The sequence below is a fragment of the Temnothorax longispinosus genome, chromosome 10 (assembly GCF_030848805.1).
Source record: "Temnothorax longispinosus isolate EJ_2023e chromosome 10, Tlon_JGU_v1, whole genome shotgun sequence".
In the NCBI taxonomy this organism is placed as follows: Eukaryota; Metazoa; Arthropoda; class Insecta; order Hymenoptera; family Formicidae; genus Temnothorax; species Temnothorax longispinosus.
Window position 1 is genome coordinate 13,569,047 of NC_092367.1, and position 21,939 is coordinate 13,590,985.

At 33.7% G+C, this 21,939-nt stretch overlaps 2 protein-coding genes and 1 long non-coding RNA gene across 5 annotated transcripts; 2 read left to right on the forward strand and 1 right to left on the reverse strand.

Annotated features, from left to right (window-relative positions):
- Positions 1-14,127: 14,127 nt before the first annotated feature.
- Positions 14,128-15,793, forward strand: LOC139820422 (uncharacterized). The gene is made up of 2 exons (XM_071790695.1): positions 14,128-14,259; positions 14,620-15,793. The coding sequence occupies exons 1-2, from the start codon at positions 14,139-14,141 to the stop codon at positions 15,387-15,389; spliced, it is 891 nt and encodes a 296-aa protein (XP_071646796.1). The 5' UTR covers positions 14,128-14,138; the 3' UTR covers positions 15,390-15,793.
- A 175-nt stretch (positions 15,794-15,968) lies between these two features.
- On the reverse strand, positions 15,969-19,020 carry LOC139820421 (uncharacterized). 3 transcript variants are annotated; one of them, XM_071790692.1, is made up of 5 exons: positions 18,945-19,020; positions 17,379-18,863; positions 17,075-17,288; positions 16,674-16,946; positions 15,969-16,470 (listed from the first exon to the last, which is right to left on the reverse strand). In XM_071790692.1, the coding sequence occupies exons 2-5, from the start codon at positions 18,122-18,124 to the stop codon at positions 16,147-16,149; spliced, it is 1,557 nt and encodes a 518-aa protein (XP_071646793.1). In that variant the 5' UTR covers positions 18,125-18,863; positions 18,945-19,020; the 3' UTR covers positions 15,969-16,146. The 3 variants fall into 3 exon arrangements, with proteins under 3 accessions (XP_071646793.1, XP_071646794.1, XP_071646795.1); XM_071790693.1 differs by having other exon boundaries at positions 17,379-18,339; positions 18,610-18,975; XM_071790694.1 differs by having other exon boundaries at positions 17,379-17,695; positions 18,610-18,974.
- A 91-nt stretch (positions 19,021-19,111) lies between these two features.
- Positions 19,112-21,848, forward strand: LOC139820423 (uncharacterized). The gene is made up of 4 exons (XR_011733958.1): positions 19,112-19,284; positions 19,585-19,735; positions 20,195-20,580; positions 20,717-21,848. It is a non-coding gene; the product is annotated as an uncharacterized lncRNA (long non-coding RNA).
- Positions 21,849-21,939: the final 91 nt, after the last annotated feature.

The following is a 21,939-nucleotide window of genomic DNA, read 5'->3' on the forward strand; positions in this document are numbered from 1 at the left end:
AATTGTAATTGCCGATTTTGTATTATGTACATAATTTTAATTCTTGAATTTCTATTATGTACATAATTTTAATTCTTGAATTTCCATTATGTACATAATTTTAATTCTTGAATTTTTATGTACATAATTTTAATTATTGAATTTCTATTATGTACATAATTATAATTCTTGAATTTCCATTATGTACATATGTAATAAAAATGTAATAAAAATTCAAGAATTAAAATTATGTACATAATAAAAATTGAGGAATTAAAATTATGTACATAATGGAAATTCAAGAATTAAAATTATGTACATAATAGAAATTCAAGAATTAAAATTATGTACATAATAAAAATTCAGGAATTAAAATTATGTACCTAATGGGAATTCTCAATAAATATTATGTCTTGACATAATAAAAATTTCTTTTAATTTAAAATTTTATATGAAATCTAGGATTAAATGATAGTAGCACGTAATTCTAATTTTCAATTTTCATTGTGTCATGGCATAATTTTTATTCACTAAAATTATATTAACCATGGCATAATTTTAATTCGTGAATTTTTATTATGTTGTAGCATAATTTTAATTTACTGAATTACTATGATAGTTTACATAATTTATATTTCTGCAATTATTATTATGTTACGACATAATATATTTCTTTATTTCAGCTATACGCCAAGAAAGGACTTGGTTTACAATTCTACTTAACACACACATCCGTCCACACGTCAAATATCATTCTTCTTTACAAACAAGCCGCAGTACATTATTATTTACATTATTAATGTTACGACATAATAAAAATACATTAATATTATCTCATATAATAAAAATAAATTAAAATTATGTCTTGACATAAAAGTAATTCGACATATAAACTGTACCTTTCTCTATGTATGGCACTCCGTTTTGCTATTTATTCATAAAATTTTTATTTTGAATTAATTTTACGTGAATACATAATTTTAATTCATTTTTATTATGTTATGACATAATAAAAATGGTTCCGAAAAACTATCTACTTCAGTTTAAATCAATTACTTAATTTTTATTTTAAATTAAAAAATTTTATTAATAAATAGCAAAACGGCGTGCCATAGTACCCCTATAAATTTCAATCCTATATTTCAAACCGTTCACAAATTATTTAGGTGACCCCGAACTTTCGGAAAGCACTGTATAACACTTAAGGCGGAATTCCACTGAGTCAACATTTGGGCAACATGTCGCATGCGGCAATGACGCATGCGACATGGAGTTTTTCAACCGAAGCAACATAAAGCTTCATGTAGCATGCTACACTGTGATTGGTGTTGCCGGTTGCATGTGCCATCTTTCAACAAGATTCAGATTGTTGAAAGATGTCGCCAGTTATCCGACAGTCGGTGCGGCTTGTAGCAAGCGATATGGAGTGGAATATTGAGAAAACTACGTTATTTATTGAGAATTATCATAATTCGCCGGAATTATGAAACAATAAAAGTTCCGATTATAAAAACAACACATTAACAACAAAGTTTTTAAATAAAGCGCTATCGTCCACAACCAATTTATTAAAAAATTTATTTCGAGATTTTTGACTTCCAATAAATAATTCTCTTCTCGACCACCTTGGTTTTCTTCGTTTTTTCTCTTACCACTTAACGCTATTACCAAATAAGCAGCTGCTGCTACCGTTTCCAAAGACATGACACACGATACTGATGTTGCTTCAATGAAATTGATTTAGCCGCATACTATAAACACAAATGACAATTAAGGCGCATACGACATTGGGCGACAAATTTCTCGTGCGACATCGAGTTTGTGGCACGGTTTGAAATCGCGTATCAAGGCGACACCAGATGACATGTGGCATACTACATGTCGCTTAGTGTTTCCTCAGTGGAATTGCGCCTTTACATCAAATTAAGAAGTAGTCTACCACGTAAAGGCTGATTTATAGAGGCCGTAACCATATGCCGGTAATTTAGAAGCCGTTAACTTAAGCTGTGATTTTGGCAGCCTAGTTTATGCATGGAATCTGTTCTTTATACTCATGAAGAATAGAGATAAGGAGGCCGAACTAGCATGGAGAAATCGTCAAAATGTGCGACTGAATGCCGAGCCAGATAGTAGTTTGGTAATGCTCCGCAAGGTTGCGCTTTCGTCTCTCAGGACTCACACCTACACGAACTTTCGTCCGTGTGTTAGTTCTGTTTTGGTTTTCAAGAAAATGTTTACGGTTTCTCCATTGATGTTGGTTTTCGACAAATTGTGAGTTTTTATTAGTGCATAGAAAAATGACAAAAGTGTGTGCATATCCTGATTGCAAATCAGGGCGTGCTTGTGAAAGGAAAAAAAATACATTGCTTAATATACCTAATAAAAGTTTGTTCAAATTCCCAAACAAGGTATTTATTCTAATATTGAAATATATTTGTGTCGAGTTTTTTGGAGAGAAAGATCACTATAGAACATCTTCTTAATTTTTATTAGAGTCTTTCTCTTCGAAAGAAATGGGAAGAAGTTATCGGTCGTGCAGCCAAAGATTCTGATTTCCTTTGTGAACTCCATTTTCGTGAGGAGGACATCATAAGAAATTATCAAACTATTTTACCAGGTGGAATAAAACACATCATGAGTCGTAGCAAAATTTCTTTAAAAACTAATGCGATTCCATTTGCACACACTTCAATTGTAAGTATAAGCATAAAGAAAAATTTTAATTGTCAATAAAACAAACAAATTTTTTCTCAACTTTCGTACCTCTAAAATAGATACCAGTTTATTCTTCTCCACCAACACCAAACGTCGAAGTTGATGAAATCACAGTAAATGATACTCCAGAATTTCCCTCTACTATTAATATTTTTAACATTTTTCAAAACTCATCAACACGTGAAATTCTTAATGAAAGAGATGTCAAATCCTTATTCAATGACAGACAATCATACACGTCAAGTAGCGAAAAAAGAAAATACCGAACCGTTTTCACTGATGAAAATGGAATCACCAATAATATTAATCCAGTAATCGAGGAACCATGCACTCATAAATCAACCCATGAAAATGTGATAATTTCGTCAAAAATTCTCAAAGAAAGAGATGTAAATCTCACACCTATGAGACAAACACATGAGTCAAATACTAGAAAGACACTTTTGGAAATTGCTTCAACGGATGAAAATCCAATTGGCAATGTTCTTAGTCCAACAATTAAAAAACAATGCATTCATCCATCATCTGACACAAATGTCAATGTTTCAAAAGAAATACCAATAATAGATCAGAACGTTTCGCGGACAAGTAGAATTTCACAAGAGAGTGAAACGTCAAACGTTTTTACCATTAAAAAAATGTATAAACAATTGGAAGCAAGAACTTTACCGGATGGCTGGAGTAAGGTTCTTTTGAAAAATGGTTTAATGGTTGGATACTGGGGCTCTAGTGTTGGTCCACCGAAGAAACAATTTTATATCCACAAAGATGGATCCGTTGAGGTAAGTTTATAATTGCTAGAGGAAGAACTGGTACCTAATTGGAACCAAACCTAATTTTTTTTCATTCATCGTCAGGTCTTCATAAATGGACATTCTACATCTGTACCCGGGTTGAAACCTGGTACGACTGTTAATAACATATTAAAGAACATAGAACTCTTTCAAAACTTACTTTTATGTGATGGCACTGGATTGAAAGATAGGTAATTTATGAAAAAACTCTGTTTGCCTTGTGAGTATGCATTAAAAATATTATTGTTATTGTTATTACATTGTGTTATAGATATTCCGATTTGTGCGTCAGATATGTTCAGTCTAAGCAAATTCGTGTCAAATATGGTTTAGTTCGATGTATTTTTTGCACAAAATTTCGAAAGAGAATTGTTAGCAAGGAACAGAATGCATTGAAGCGAGCACACAAACAAAAAATTCGAAACGAAAACAAGCAAAAAGTAATAAAAAATCAAAAAGCTAAAAATGAGAGATTAGAGAAAAAGGTACAATATTTTTTTTCACTTATACGTGGTATGTGAACCTCATTTGTATTATCTTATGGGTGATTTCTCGTTGTTGAAGTTAACGAAACTCACCACTGAACTGGCTAAGAAAAGAAAAAAGTGTGCTAGAGTGAGACAAGCAATAATTGATGAAGAAATGTCAAAGTTACCTCCAACCCAACGAGAAGCTTTCAAGGCATGCTTTGATGCCGCAAAAGTTCCTGACCAAGGTCGAAGGTACACACAACAGTGGATCTATGAGTGTCTATTGATGAGAATCAAAAGTAAAAAGTTGTATGATCACATGAGGTCACATAAAATTCTATCATTACCTCACGAAAGTACCCTAAATAAGTACTTAAAATGTATGGGAAGTGCCTATGGATTTAATCCCGCGACATTCGACTTATTGAAAAAACAATCTGAGCAAAAGAATCCTGCAGAAAGAAGAGGTAAAACAATGTCACTGGAAATAATAAATTAAAATTTTTTTTTCTCCCCAAATCCCAATTTATCCAAATGTTATGCATTATACAGGAGCTCTTTTAATTGACGAAATGAAATTGGCGGAGAACTTACGCTTTGACAGGGATTCATGTCAATTTCACGGCTTCGTTAATTTAAGTGATCATACCCCACACGATCAGAAACATGAATTGGGGGATCACGCTCTGGTTTTCATGTTTCAACCCTTTCGAGGAAAGTGGGTACAAGCACTTGCTTGTTTCTTGAGTAAAGGTTGTGCAAAAAGTTCTGTGCTGCACTGCCTTATTTTGGAGTGTTTGATGCTCCTTGAACAAAGCGGTTTTCAGTGTGATGTTATTACCACTGACGGTGCAACTTGGAATCGAAGTACTTGGAAAAGGTTTGGGATAGAGGGAGAGAATGTGTTTTGCGAACATCCATACGACATAAAACGAAAGTTGTGGTTTTGTTCCGACTTCCCCCATTTAATAAAAAACTTACGGAATTTTATAATAAAGAGTCCGGAAACATGGGTAAACATTCTTCGACATTTTAAAATAAAATCCACAGCCCTTCCTAAAAGTATAGAGTTAATTAACTGATTTTTTTTTATAGACACCTGATGGAGTTATAAAAATGAGCCATTGGCAGGCAATATTAGATTGTGAAAATAATCCTTATGGTCTACAAGTGGCACATAAATTGACTGCAAATCATCTAAAGCCTTTGTATTATCAAAAAATGAATGTTCCTCTGGCGTTTGAAGTAAGTAACTAACTGTATTTCCAATGAAATAAGCACTATGTTACATTCATGTTCTTTTCTTTTCAGTTATTCTCTGATCGTGTAGCTGCTGCGATGCAAATTTTTCGAAAATTTAACTCTAATCTCAAAGATGCAGAACCGACAATAAAATTTATCAAACGGATAGGCAAATTGATAAAAGTTATGATGTCTCGGACGCCATCTGATGCATTAAAACCTAACACTCAAAGTCATCAAGTAATCAAAACTTCCTGATTTATTTGAAAGAATGGGAGAAAGAGGCAAAGAACCATAATTATAACTTTCTGTCAGATAGTACCAGTCATGGTTTGAAAGTCACATTGAGTGCAACACTGGAGATCCTTCAGTTCTTGACGTATGAAAATAATTATAAATATTTAATGACATCCAGATTAAATCAAGATGCATTAGAACGATTCTTTGGCTTAGCGAGAGGAGTGTGTGGTTCTAATGACCACCCTGATTCAATATTGTTTGGCCAAATGTTCAGATTGATGAGCACTTATTCTCTAATTAAACCGAGTAAGGGGAGTAACGTTGCTGGAGGCGAAATGCTAAATTCTTTAATAAATTTCAAAGATTTATCTCAAGACCATAGCGGACGTCAGGAATTCCAAGAAATTATGGATAGTATTATTGAAATGGGGAAATATCCAGAAAATCATATTTCTAATCAAGTTACAAGTAACAAAAAACCGGAGCAGAGTGAGACCGAAGAGGTTCAACGTTCTTTAATGGGATACATGGCTGGATATATTGTGAGGAAATCGCATAGGTGGACGAAATGTACCGATTGCATTCAAAGCATCCAATCAACAAATCCAGATCATGCAAATCATGAACTAATTTCTTTATTGTCGCGTGGACATTTAATCTATCCCTCTGAGAGGTTAATTGAATTAATAGAAGAAATGGAGAGAACTGTGTTGAAAACCGTAAATTCGGCAGGTATCAACTGCGATACAATTTTTCAAATAAGTTATGCACTTCAAGAGTTGTCGGTTCCTCTTATTGGATGCTCTGAACATATGGAATCCTTGACGAAGTCCGTAGCTAGTTTTTATATAATAATTCGTGCTGAGTTTTTAGCAAAACGTATTAATAAACTAAAATCTGCTAGTAGATTGAAAACTCGACAAAACCGTAAAAACGCTAAACTTTGAAGACTGTTTACATTAACGACTTTTTATATTAAACATTTAACAAGATTGAAATGCAATAATACAGTGAAATAAAGTTTATCTATAGGTAAATTAGTATTTTTATTGTTTTTAATTCCGAGAATATGAAAATTTATCCTAAACATTTATTGATAATAAATTATATGAAAAAAATTTAATAACGGATGTTTATTTAAATCTTCATAGTTCTTATCACAATTTTAGTCCTTCTAACAAATGTATTATCCCTGATATATCTTCGAGCGCTTTAATTTTATCAAATGTTATCCAAGGTATTAACTTATTATTATAGAATACATTAATTTCTAAGGTGTTCATTATGACAATTTTTACACCTTCCTGGCGATTCTCTAACATTTCCACGAACGAAACGCAATTATCATATCTAATGTCTGCCCAATTACATGGTTTTTCTATGGCTTTTATATTATTATATAAGTCGATGAAAGTAAATTTTTTAATAATAGAATCGTCTGAGTATTTACAATTATTATCCATGATTCTTAATTGTTCAGTATAAATAATCAGTAGATTGTCGAATAATTAAATAATAAAATGTATGTACAATGAATGATAGAAACTATAAAACATGTTATCTATACAATTATAACATTTATAATTATGGCGTTATTATTTACAATTCAGATATATTATGTACAATTTTCATTCGGAGATTCAAAAATTGGGCAATTTAATCAATTAAATTTTATTTTAATTTCTCATACAACTCATTTTTCAGTCGACGGAAAGGAAAAAACGTTCTGTCTCAATTCCTCGCTCAAACTTAGACTCAAAAACTATACCCAGACAGCACACAATATCCTATGGATGTCCATATTATGTCCAGAATGCCCATGGACGTTATATAATATTTATAGGATATTGGTGTTATCGGGGATATCATTAGCAATACTAACGAATCATGTATCGAGATCATTATCATTTAGGAGTCTTCCAAGCTCGTCGAAGATGAAAATCCTTTCCAGAACAGCTGTACTTCTCCATTTAATACTAAAAAAAAAACATTTACCATAATTTCAATAAGTTTAAAATAAAATTTGTACGTAATGTAACATAATAGAGAACAGAATGTAGCAGTTAATATACCATTCCAAAGTTTCAATAAATATAATAACGTATAATGAAAATATGTCAATACTAACCTCAAACTGGCTTTTTTCACTTCATTTCATAGACCTAGGATAAGATAGACGGAGCGTAAACTGCTACTATGGACAAGGGGGGTAAGGATAGCGCGGGAGGGGAAATAGACCCAAGTCTCGGCAAAGTTCGGTTAGACTCGGGGACGTTCGGACCACGTTACGCGCGCGTGAATTGAAGTTGTCGCATATGACGATCGCAAACGTCAAATTCTGCAAATAAAAAATAAATATGCAAATTCTGCATAAGTATTTACCGTAATTACAAAAATGCGATGCGCGTCACATCTTCGACGCCTCAGGCGCGCTTTCCTCCGTGGAAATAAAGTCGCGATTTCGAGCCCGCATTCAAATTAAGTACTCGCAGGATATTCCCGTGGGCGTTCGCGAGGCATCTCAGGATTTTCTAGTCGCTCGAGGAGCTCCCGGGGGTACCCGAGATTCTTCCGGAGGGCACGCTCGCGCGATGTCTCGACACCAACGGTGCCAGCAACAGCAACAGCAGCAGCAGCAAACTTTCTTTCCTTCGGTACCTTTCCAGATGGTCCAGAGCACCTCCCTCGTCGTTCAGCGCAACGTTAAGCCACTCGAATCCCTCGAACCTATTGCTCGAGGGGAAAAAAGGCACGCGGAAGATGGGCAAGGTGATTCCCTATATGGCGGTCAATCCCGCCGTAGGAGCAACGCTTGCGGAAGAATGTAAACAATCTCGGAGATCCCCGTCCGGCGATATTCCCTCGCGGATTCTCACCGCGCGCCGCGCATCCTCCGCAACTCGACGACGCCGCGACCGACGAGCGACGAAATCTGTACACTAAATACCAATTAAGCACTTCATTTCCATGATACGCTTCTGTATTCTAGGGCTGCGTTCGGGGAGCGCGCTATTAACGCTATTGCATCGTTCTATCTTTATCGCTCATCAGATGTACAACAAGGATAGAATAACCAAATAGCGCTGATAGCGCGCTCCCCGAACAAAGCCTAGGTTATAGTATCCACCGTCCGGAGAAATGTGTCAATTTGACACTGTCAAATGTGTAATCGAACAAACAGCGCATGCCAGCGCATCCCCTCCACATGCTGCCAACGCACACCAAAGCGCGAAGGCACATCCGTGTGCTGTCGAGTCGGTCGAGCGTTCGAATGTTTCCGAGTCTAACCGAACTTTGCCAAAATTTGGGTCTATTTTCCCTCCCGCGCTATCACCTACCCCGCAGGCTTACGCTCCGTCTATCTTATCCTAGGTCTATGCTTCATTTGTATATCAAAGACCTCTTTGTTCTGTTAAAAATTTTCCATATAGTTTCGAATTTTTGGTCCTCGCACTTTCATGTCACATTCAGTATTATGAGAAATACAAAAAAGTACGAGAAATGTTACCGGAGTTATTTTGCATGTGCACGATTTTAACTCCCCATTAACCTGCAATCTGTCCTCCTCTTCAAGCCATAGGGATTCTGGTACTTTGCACTTGCAATGCCACCTATAGGTACCTATAGGTACTATTACCAGAGAGAAACCTGAGAGCGGCCACCGGGATCATTCCGTTCCAGCGGACGTATACTGACGCGCCGCCTGAGAAAGTGGACGTCAACTACGTCGTTACGCTCGGTAACGGTACACACATGGTTCGTGTCCGTGCTATGGTTTGTGTCCGAACTACTCAGATGGAGGGGATATGCTAGTCGGCTGACTCGGCACTCGGCAAGCTTCGAGCGGGGAGAGAAAGGCAGACATACGATCTGCTGTCTCTTTCTCGCTTGAGCTGGCTTGAGCTGTGACGTAGCTGCTTAGCACACGCTGGCTATGCCACGATGCCATGCATTTCGGGTATCGCTCCTCGCGTCTCGCCGAGTCTCGAGTTGGCAAATCGACGATGCGCTATACGTTACATTTACGTTTATATTTACAAATTTCAATTTTTATATATATATATATTTGAAATTTATAAATACAAAGATTGCAAATATAATTAATTAAAAAAATATTTATAAACATAAAAACTAAAATTCGTAAATGTAATGTATAGAAATCCCCGTTCTGGCCAATATGCCCTTATATAAAAAAAGTCTCACTTTAAAAACCTTTACTTTAGCATAATAGTATTTAAATTTAATATTTAAATGCATAACAATAATTACATATTAACTATATCGAAAAAAAGTAGTTTATAATGTTCTTTTTACTCTTATTAAATTTATATTAGCTATTAATGTTTATAAGCGGCCACGAGCAACAACAGAGAGATATTGGATTAAAATAAAAACAATTTCTTAAATAAACAATACACATGGTTAACGTTTCGACTGTACTTAGTCTTCTTCGGAACGGATTACTATACGATAGAAGAAGATAAATATAAAAAAACATGATAATTAATGTTCAAGTTTACATACTAAAACATTAAATATTAGTCTAGACTAAAACATTAAACAATCACCTAATATAATATAAACAAAGTAAACAATAATCTAATTAAATCACAAATATAAAAACGCCGGAATAATCGAATAAAACCATAACAAGAGATAAATTTATATTTATATTGAGAAGTGGTAAAATCTCTTCCGTCAGGAAAAGAATGTAAAGAATTATTTATTAACGGAGGTATTCTGATTTAAAAGATCTTTAAAATATATATTTTTCAGGAACTTTTTATAGGGAAACGAAGAAAGTGAATAACGTTAAACTTTGCATGTTTTCTTCACCTTATTTTAAAAATTTATTTTTATTTTTTAAGTAACAAAAATGCTCTTCTTTTTTGTTATATCCTGGTTACCATAAATGACAGACGGTGTAAATAATTCTAGCTGTTCTAGGTATCTGAAACGCAAAAAGCTAAAATTTTCTTATTCAGAAGAAGTATATGTGGCTATCGTCTGAACTAGAACTAAACCAATATTTCCGTTCTAGGTTCTCTCTCTAGGCGGCCTTTTTATCAAAAATATTATTAATCAATATTAAATAAACCATTTACGATCTGAGCTTAGATTTTATAATAGCCTAATATTTTTTATATACTATATATTTACATATTTTTCCAACTTTAATCAACTACGCGCCGACTAACTTGTCAGACTTACAACACAGCTCCTATTGGATTAATAAAATCCCCTCACACCCCTCTAATTAAATCGATTTAAATAATAGTAAAGAATTTTTACTACTCCAACAGGAGCTGTGTTGTAAGTCTGACAAGTTAGTCGGCGCGCAATTTATTAAGATTGAAAAAAATATACGTGTAATTCACAAAAAATATTATTAGGCTATTAAGATCCAAACTCGGATTGTACACGGCTTATTTAATATTGATTGATTGTATAACGGTCACATAAAACGGTCTTATTTCTCTTATATTATTAAAAATATTATAACTTTTTTCAAAATTTTGTTAATATTTTATTAAAAGAAAAAAACTAATAAACGTATAATATATGTTTATTCTAGTTCAGACAATAGCCACGCTTATTCTGAATAAGAAAATTTTTTGTTTTTGGGTTTCTGATACCTATAGAACAGCTAGAATCATTTACTCTGTCTGTCATTTACACCTTCTAGTAATCAGGATATAACATAGAAAAGAAGAGCATTTTGCTTACTTAAAAAATAAAAATATATTCTTAAAATAAGGTTAAAAAACATGCAAAGTTTAACGTTATTCTATAAAAAATTCCTATGTATAAAAAATACTTATTTTTAAGACCTTTCAAACCAGAATACGCCCTTAATTTATTATTTGTTATTAATATATTGTTATTAATTATATACATATAAGTATTAGAAAGCATATGGTATAAAATAATTTCAATATTCAAATTATTGTAATAATAATAAAGAAATCAATTATCTACATTTTCTTCTGTGTGTGTATGTGTGATGTTATCGACAATAGTTTTTTGCACGTTTATATTTTTTTGCAGATTTTTTACACGCTTAATTTTCACAAGTGTGATGCCAAATACAGTCAAGATTTTTGTTTATCTGATATAAGCGTTATTTTGAATGCAAGATTTTAATAATCAAACGTTTTTAATAATCAAACATTTTCAAACTGCAAGCGAGGGACAAGCAATATCATCTACAGCATGTAGTCTTAAAATACTACGATCTTTTCTAGCAGCACTAACCACTAGCGTGTAATTTGTCCGCCGACATTACGAATTTCTTCTGCTGCAACACATAAAATGTTGAACAGTTTTCTCGAATGGTTGTAATAACGTCTGTATGTCCTTGCATTATTAATTCGTTAAGGTATTGTTCACATTCTCATTCTAAAATAATAATCTTATTAAAAAATGTTTATTCTTCTTTAAAGAAAATACTGTTTCAAATGTTCTCCTTTCAAGAAATTTAAAATTCATCAAATAAACATTTTCTTTTAATAAAATACTAATAAAATTTTAAAAAAAGTTATATTTTTAATAAAAAAGCCGCTCAGAATGGAAATATTGATTTAGTTCTAGTTCAGACTATAGCCACACTTCTCCTGCAGAATAAGAAAATTTTAGCTTTTTGCGTTTCAGATACCTAAAACAGCTAAAATTATTTACATCGTCTGTCATTTATAGTGACTAGAATATAACAGAAAAAAGAGCATTTTTGTTACTTAAAAAATAAAAATAAATTTTTTAAATAAAGTGAAGAAAACATGCAAAGTTTAACGTTATTCACTTTCTTCGTTTCCCTATAAAACATTTATGAAAAATATATATTTTAAAGATTTTTTAAATTAGAATATCTCCGTTAATAATTCTTTACATTCTCTTCCTGACGTGTGTGTGAAGCTATCGTCTCATTTTGCAGAAACTCACAAATTATTGAGAGTTCTGGCTTCCTTTTCAATAGTTCTAGAGTTCTTGATAGTTTAAACAAATAGTTCTGGCCATTAAAGCCATAAAAACGTGTCAGTACAAACTGAGACGCTATTATAGGTTCACGCAGCGTCTCACTTTGTCCTACACAAGTTCCACCACTGTATCTCATCAGATTTTGCAAGATCTATAGTTCTTTAACAGTTCTATAAAGAGTTCTGCCATATAAAAGCAAAAAAATTAATTATAAGGTAAAAAAAGAGCATTTTTGTTACTTAAAAAATAAAAATAAATTTTTTAAATAAAGTGAAGAAAACATGCAAAAGTTTAACGTTATTCACTTTCTTTGTTTTCTTATATGTATATGTTTATTAACTTTAGCAAACACTAGCTACGTTGTATAATTTTTAAATAAATTAATACCGCTCGAAAATCAGGAATTTATCGAAAATAAGCTGAAACGCTGGCCGTATTTCGACAGTTCTGTGAGTTCTGTTATAATTCTCGTGTAGTTCTGAACGTATTCTAACGTTGTCCCATTTTATTCTGGCAATAAGCATTATTTATTCATTTTTTAAATAATTTTTATCGCGAGAAAGACCCTATTCTCGATAAATTCCTGACTTTCGTGCGTTATTAATTTATTTAAAAATTATACAACATTGCCAATGCCCGGAACTCTTTAGAAATTGTTTTAGTATGTTTAGAACTGTACGAAAAATATTTTATATAAGTCAGAACTCCGAGATTTTCTACAGCGTCTCACCCATATACCCGTAAATGCGTCTTTCTTGGGAGATAAAAATTATTTAAAATATAAATAAATAATGCTTATTGTCAGAACTCTTTAGAAAACGTTAGAACACGTTCAGAACTATACGAGAATTATAATAGAACTGACTGTTACCCATGTGTATTGTTTATTTAAGAAAGTGTTTTTATTTTTATCCAATTATCCTTCTGTTGTTGCTCGTAATTTGGCCGCTTGAACATGCATTAGATAAAATAAATTTAATAAGAGTGCAAGAAACATTATAAACTACCATTTTTTTCTCAATATAGTTAATAATATAATTATTGGTATGCATTTAAATATTAAATTTAAAATTTATTATGCTAAAGTAAAGGTTTTTAATGTAAGACTTTTTTAGATAGAAAAGCATAGAACGGTGATTTCTATACATTATATACATTTACGAATTTTAGTTTTTATGTTTATAAATATTTATTTAATTAATTATATGTGCAATCTTTATATATTTATAAATTTTAAATGTATATACATATATATATATATTTTTTTTTTTTTAAATTTATTTAGTTATAAATATAAAAGTTAAAATTTGTAAATATACAAGCAAATGCAACGTATAGCGGGTATAGCGTATCGTCGATTTGTCAACTCGAGACTCGGCACTCGGCGAGACACGAGACGCGATACCCGAAATGCGTGGCATCGTGGTATAGCCGGTCCGTGCAAAGCGGCAACGTCACAGCTCAAGAGAGACAGCAGATCGTATGTCTGCCCTTCTCTCCCCGCTCGAAGCTTGCCGAGTGCCTAGCGTACACGAGCGGTGCGTTCGAAAACGTCCCCCGAGTGCCTTGACCCACCCGACGAGCGTTCGAAAACACTTCGAGAGCTCTCGATAGGCTCTCGATCAGTGCGTTCGAAAACACTCTCAAACCACCTTCTGAGTGACTTTTTCTCCCTGCCTCGCGAGGTAGGAAAAGTGGGTAGGTGACTTATTTGGCGGTAAATATGGCATCTGAAACGCGAGAAATACGGCTTGATAAGTCGAAGCAAGTTATTATCACAGATCCTAATACCAACGAATTGGTGATTATGCCGAATGGGTGTTTACTTCTGTGGGATAAAGAGGGTAAGTATTTATTTACGGATTATTCTACAAAATCTGCCAAAAATATGTGTCCTAACCTCATGTATATTTAGAACTGAGCATAAATATTAATTGTTAAAACTTTTTCCGACAAAGTCGTAAACGTAAATCGGTGTTGGAAGTCAACACACAAAGGATTGACGTTAGCATATGCCGTATCCATCGCAATGCGATAAATGCGGTATACGCTAATGTCATCTTTGTGTTGATTTCCGACTCCGACTTACGTTTACGACTCTGTCAGAAAAAGTTACGACAATCTTTATGTTCAGGCTCATAGTATGCTTATCTTGGCATACAACTTAATATTTTATTAACGTATCTTTTAAATTGTTTTTGCAGAACAAAATATTATCGAAGTGTCAAATGTCAAGGAAGTTCGGCAGCATTTTGGTGTGGAGGTTGAAGAATCAGTTTGTCAGAATGATACTGGTTTCAGCCCAGATGTAGTTTCATCCCAGACCTCAACAATCCCAACATGCGATGTAAAGAAGAGTACTGCATTTTGGAAAGATGAAAATGCTGTAAAGACACTTATTTATCAGTGGAAGCAGCATCAATCTCTATTTGAAAATACTTCTATTAGAAATGATGTTGTATGGACAAAAATAAGTGAGGAATTGGAGAAAGCCAACAGTGCGTGGCAATATACGGGTAAAAACTGTGAGAATAAATTTAAGGATATAAGTAAAGTATACAAACGTACAAAGGATCATAACAACCAGACGGGAGTGGCACCGAAAACCTGTAAATATTTTCAAGAATTGGAGGAAGTGCTGGGAGAAAAACCTTGCTTAAAACCTGTTGCCTTAGCTTCGAGTCTGAGGAAGAGACCTCATCCAGCAACTTCAAGCAGTATATCTAATACTGACAACACAATAAGTGACATCGATGATACAGAAGATAGTGGTGATGGGATTTCAATAAAAGCCCAAAAACCAAAGAAGACACGTATGAAACGTGAACTGGAACTGTGGTCAAAAACTATGAGTGAGGAAAATAAGATACGTGATGAAGCCAGAGAACGAAGGCACCATGAGTTATTGGAACGTCAGGATCTAGCTCGACAAAGTTACGAAACTTATATGGAAAAACTCATTGAAAAACTCTAAATTTTTTATTATTACATAATATACATATATAAGTTACATAAATATAATTTGCGCAGTTTCACATATATAATGTTAATCTTTAAATACTTACTAAAGAGCTATATTTTAGAGCTGTTATGCAGAAATTTTGTGCGTAAAATTTACTAGTCTTCAAAGAATTTTAATTTTTTTCGTAGACTAAAAAATATTTTTAGCTATATTATGTTGCAACAGGAAGACCAGGAAGTCGATTCTGTACCTTGTCGCAAGATACAGAATCGATCCCTAGGTATTACATAATGCATTATTTTTGTTATTGATTAAAAATATTTTTTCAATTATCTACGATATTTTATTGCAACTCGTGATAGAAGGTAATCTTAGGTTAACACAAGGTGATATTAAGTGACATTTTTGTTCATTTACAATAATGGTCTTTAATGGCTGTGATTACTGAATGTGTTATTATAAATTAAGAATACAATTTTTGTTTCTTTATAATAATGGTCCTTAATGGCTGTGTGATTACAGAATAATGTGTTATTATAAATTAAGAATACAACTTTTGTTCCTTTATAAGAATGGTCTTTAATGGCTGTGTGATTACAGAATAATATGTGTTATTATAAATTAAGAATACAACTTTTGTTCCTTTATAAGAATGGTCTTTAATGGCTGTGTGATTACAGAATAATATGTGCTATTATAAATTAAGAATACAACTTTTGTTCCTTTGGTCTTTAATGGCTGTGTGAATTCCATTCCAGTTGAATAAACATCAACGAATTAATGTTACAAGATATTGTCGTTTTACTATCCCTTCTGGATCATTCTGGAAATTTATTGGCTGCCTAACAAAATTGTCATCATCATCATCATCGTCGTCATCGTGTCCTTCGATGATGAAGTCTTCATACTCTTCCAATCCATTATCCAGACAAACATTATGTAATACACAGCTTGCCAAGATGACAAAGGGTATCATGTCATCACGATTCATGTCCAAGAATTTCAGTCGTCTCCATCTGCCTTTCAGCAATGAAAATGATCTCTCAATAACTTGCCTCATACTGGCAAGTGCTGTGTTAAATGTTTTCTGAGCCTGTAAGAATCAGGAAAGGCATAAAAGATGATAGTCTCTCCACTACTATCTCTCCACTATGGCTGTGTTCCAAAATTCATTGCCAGTGCTGAAGATCTACAGTATACGTCACGTGTACTATACATTTTTAGCACTGCCAATAAATTTTGGAGCAGCCTACGAAACACATGCAGTAAAATCCACTTCTAATTTAAATGTCTTACTTGTGTGAGTTGGCCCAAATTAATAAATGGTGGTATCAACCATGACAGACATGGATAAGCCTTATCTCCAATAATGTAGTCCTGATCCTCAAAATAAGATGCTCTATTTGCATTTACCTCCTTCCACAGATCTGAATTACGAAAAACACGCCGATCTCCCACTGATCCAGCAAATCCAGCAAAGCAGTCTAAGAATCGAAGTTCCGCATCACACACTGCTTGCAATGTTATGGCATATTCCTTATCTTTACTTATGTAAAAGCGTGCGTCTACCTAGAAATAAAGTACTACATTTACTCATTAAACACTAACAAAGATAGAACGACACTTGTATCGACTTATATCGCTTGTTGCAAAACGCAAATGTTTATATAAGTCTATTTCCAGTTGTAGACAAGTACTTTTGGCGCCTTAATTGGAATGTTTGTTCCATCTATAGCTCCTATTACATGCGGTAACTTTCCGATGCGGTGAAACATCTCCTGAACAGCAATACGCCGGTCACCTCGAGGCCAGACAATGACGTCCCCAGCAATGTCGTTGAGAGCTTTAACAATTCTAATAAAGGAATCACTTGCAGATGATTTTCCCATGTCAAATCGTTCACCCACAGACCTGCAATATACACCGATAGTGCTGTAGCACTATTGGACAACAGAAATAAGCTATAAAATAAAACATTCTACTTTTATAAAGCATCTTTACCTGTAAGAATCAGGAGTAGCAAGAAGCCATAATGTAGACAGCAACTGCTTGCGAACAGGAATAATGGCTCTGCCAGAGTCACTCTCTTTACTTAATAATAAGCCTAACTTGGCTTCCAAAATCTCATACGTGTCCGGATCATGCGAAAATGTTCGCGAAAATTGCTTTGCTGTTAGACCTTGAACAGTTCTTTCCACATACCCTTCAATGCGCAATGGCTTCTTTCGTGCACCACGCAATTTACGCCGATGTCTTGCCATCAAAATATTATTAATTTCTTCATCTGAATCACTTTCATTTGTTACACTCAAACTGGACTGTAAAAATTTGTGGCTGATTATTATGGCCAAAGAAATCAAACGCTTTCGACGTACAGCATTATCCATTTTCGTCTTCTTATAATGTCTCGCTGCGCGTATGTGTGTAAAAATACAGTATATTGAAAATAGTAATAACTGTGAATACAATATTCGCGAATTGCGCGATGCGAAAGATAGATGTAAAATAGCGCAAAACACGTGGAAACTTAGATAGGTTAGAGGAGAGTAGACGTTTGAAAACTCCCCCTGGGTTGCGTTCGAAAACCAACAGTCCCCTAACTCCCACCATTCACTTCCCCAGGCCACCTCACTCGCTCTTGGCAGGGGACGTTTTCGAACGCAGCGGTGAGGAGGGGCTTGCGCGACCAGCATATCCCCTCCATCTGAGTAGTTCGGACACGAACCATAGCATGGATACGAACCCATGTATCGTTACCCGCACGGAAAACCCAATTCACAATGAAAGATGGTGCATAGATGACTGGGTAAATGTTGATGGTTATGCACCGTAAGATAGCGTGGTGATCACTGTCGTCTTATGCGCACGCATTATACTTTTCGATACCTCAAGCGCATCTTCATTTCTGGAAATGTGCACCACTTTTTCTGGTGCAAGCTCACTAGCGTAGTAGCGTTACTACCTGTCGTATGCCGGGTATGAATAATACGAGAGAACGGGACATATATGAATAATGTGAATAAACGATGTACTAACTTTACACTGCTTAAACTACGATTGCCTTATTTAAGTTTTGCCGTATCTACATTTCATTTCAAAAATACATTTGCTAATAATTAGAATCAAATAATTGCACATTTTCAACCGCACGTGCATTTTATGGTTATGTTGTAGGTTATGTGTACTACAGTTACGTTGTAATATATAAATTTTATGACTATGTTATACTTACACTTGAAAAGCTCCTCTAAATATGAAAATCTCAAGTCACAAAGTTTACTTCGCACAAAGGAATCCATTAGATTTAGATGATGTCAGAGCATCATATGTATGTCACGTATACACATATTCTAAACGTGCGCATGCATGGTAAACAAACGCACATCGAAGGTAATCGAGAACTCTAGCACCGTGCACCACAAAATCTGGTGCAGACGTAACAAAAACCTATTCGTGTGCTTCCGAAATAACGCAACCCAGTAAGCACTGTAAAGTTGAACGCATAGTATACAAATAAATAGTGCTGATCGACATATACATAGTGCTCGAATCATATATTATAGCTACCTCAATTTCTAGCACCAAGTTTGATAGTGAGTTGGGTTTTCCGTGCGAGTCCTCTCTGATCATTACCGAGCGTAACGCCGTAGTTGACGTCCACTTTCTCAGAGGGCAGATTAGGACAGACGTCCCCCGAAGCCGGATGGCCGCTCTCAGGTTTCTCTCTGCTATTACCGAGCTTCGATTTTCGTCGCATGTCCGATACATATAGTTCGGCCTCCTTATCTCTATTCTTCATGTTTATACTTATGCCATGTGGTTCCGTCACACTGTGGTTTCGTGGGTTCCGTGCTACCGTGAATGACTATCGGAGGCTAAGCAAATAAGCAAGCGCTACATATCGTAGGTATGACAGGATTCATAACCTTCAATCACGCCAACTTTAGCGGTTAATTTCTACTTTTAGAGCCATGCACCAGCAATACTTTTTTCTTTTCAAACTTTTGTTTTTAGGCGAAAATACGTCGGTTGAATATAAATTTTATTAAAATTAGTGAGAAAACCCGTATCTGCGCTATTATCAAAGTCTATATAGTTTACTTCACATATGTACATACACTATTTTATTTTTAGGACTAGTAGTAAATATTGGAACGCAACTAAAGTGAAAGAAAATTTTATATAAGTAATTACGTTCATCTTTCAGGTACGAATAAAAAATATGAAGATAAAGAATAGACATTCAATTAACCTCGAAGGATTTCCACACTTATATGATAAGAAAAATATAAACTATAAGGACCGAATAGCTGTAGAGAATGCGTGGCTATTTATAAGCGGAGAATTAAAAATACCAGGTAAGTATATATAATACACATAATATAATTATAAGTTAGAGAATCATATAAGTTAATATACTTTATTTATTTTATTGTAAAATCATAAAATCTTACATATCTTTTATCATATTTTTATAAATTTCTTATTACATTTAGGATGGTTTAAAGATAGTCAAACCAGGACTTTTGGTTTTATACAGAGAAATAATAGGACGCAAAACTTGACTTTGTACCAACTTAGTAATATAGGAATATAATGAATATAATGAAAGATATACAGAAATATGCTACAGACGGCTCTGTAACTTAAATATATATATTAACTATACATATATATATATAGTTAATTAATAAGCTTTATTTTTTTATTAAGTTACAAAATTTTAAGTTACAGTACACATAGTTAATTATATAGGATTCTGTAAATAAAAAAGTTTAATAATGATACATATGTAAATATATTTTTTTTTCTTTCAGACACTGATTGTACTGCTCGATGGTTGTCATTACGCAATAGATTTTCTAAGGAAAGAAATAAAAATGGATTCAAGTGAAATAATTGTGTGTGCAATGTTTATAACAATCCTTGGTTTAACTTATTATGCTGCTAACGTAACATCAAAGCCGTACAGAAGAAAACGTCGTTGGGGTGTACGCCCAATAAATAGAAAAAGAGTTACCAAAGGACATTTTCATAATTTATTTTATGATATGAAGAGTGTTGACAATGAACAATTTATAAAATATACAAGAATGTCACAAGAAAGTTTCTATGTATTATTAAATTTAATTAAACACAAATTAATTAAGCGCAGCAATCGACAAACAATAAGTCCCGAACATAGACTTGTTATTACATTATTGTAAGTATACAAATATTATAAATTCTAATAAATTATTGTTTTTTATATACTGTCACTTGTTATGCATATATAATATATGTATATATTATATATGATATTATACATATATATAATTTTACATAAATTACTATTTTAGTTACCTAGCACATGGCTGCAATATGCAGGTAGTAGCGTGGGCGTTTTTGATAGGAAAGACAACTGTACATGTAATTGTTTGTGAAACTTGTGCAGCTATCTGGGAAGTTCTCTCTCCAATTTATTTAAAAGTACCAACAATTGAAGACTGGCAAAACAAGAGTAAAAGATTTTATGAAGAATGGAACCTTCCTAACTGTTGTGGTGCTATAGACGGGAAGCACATAACTATTCAAGCTCCAAATAAATCTGGAAGTTCCTATTTTAATTACAAAAAAGTTTTAGCATCATATTGATGGCTGTTTGTGACGCTGATTACGTATTTACACTTGTGGACATTGGATCCTATGGTTCACAAAGCGATGGAGGTGTTTTCAAAGACTCAGCCTTTGGGCGAGCGCTGGACTCTGGTATAATAAAATTACCAGCCGATTCAGTATTGCAGAATACAAACATTATGTTTCCACATTACTTTGTTGGAGATGAAGCTTTCCCGTTGAAACCTTACATTCTGAGACCGTACCCTGGAAAGTATTTAGACGTTCATAAAAGAGTTTATAATTACCGATTGTCAAGAGCACGGCGAACGATTGAAAATGCTTTCGGTATTCTATCATCAAGATGGCGAATATTGCGAAATAATATTATTGCTGATGTGGAAAATGTGGAGAAAATTGTTGCAGCAACTGTGTGTTTACACAATTTTTTACGTATATCTGAAGAAAGAGTTCCTGCTTGTGAAAGAGTGTATTGTCCATCCTTTTTTGTTGATAATGTTCAGCCTGATGGAAGCATTACACCAGGCATGTTTAGAAATGATCACGTAGATAGTTTTGAAAGAATAGGACGTTTAGGATCAAATAATGCTTCCAGAAACGTGATGGAACTTCGGGATAGTATGGCTAACTATCTTTCCAATGAAGGAGCAGTTCATTGGCAATGGGATTATATTTTTAGAGGATATATGCCAAAATAAATATTTTCAGGTTTTTTAAACATAAAACAAAATTTTTAATATAAAATGTTTTTTTAATATGACACTTAATGTTTATTAATATAAAACACTTGTTTAAAATATGTTATAGTCTTATATATGCTGAATAACAAATACATATGTATATTACTGTGTAATAAACTGTGGATTATTAAATAAAACCATGTATCCGAATAGTAAACTTAAATGTATTATTTTTGTGTTTGTTTGTATAAAAATACCATAAAATA

Bases quoted from the DNA above. Each gene is read 5' to 3' on its own strand.
- LOC139820422 (XM_071790695.1), top strand. From the start codon at position 14,139: ATGGCATCTGAAACGCGAGAAATACGGCTTGATAAGTCGAAGCAAGTT. The intron at 14,260-14,619 runs GTAAGTATTTAT...TTGTTTTTGCAG, and splicing joins ACTTCTGTGGGATAAAGAGG to AACAAAATATTATCGAAGTG.
- LOC139820421 (XM_071790692.1), bottom strand. From the start codon at position 18,124: ATGGGTTCGTATCCATGCTATGGTTCGTGTCCGAACTACTCAGATGGA. The intron at 17,289-17,378 runs GTAAAGATGCTT...TGTATATTGCAG, and splicing joins GCTACTCCTGATTCTTACAG to GTCTGTGGGTGAACGATTTG. The intron at 16,471-16,673 runs GTAAGACATTTA...TGATTCTTACAG, and splicing joins ATTTGGGCCAACTCACACAA to GCTCAGAAAACATTTAACAC.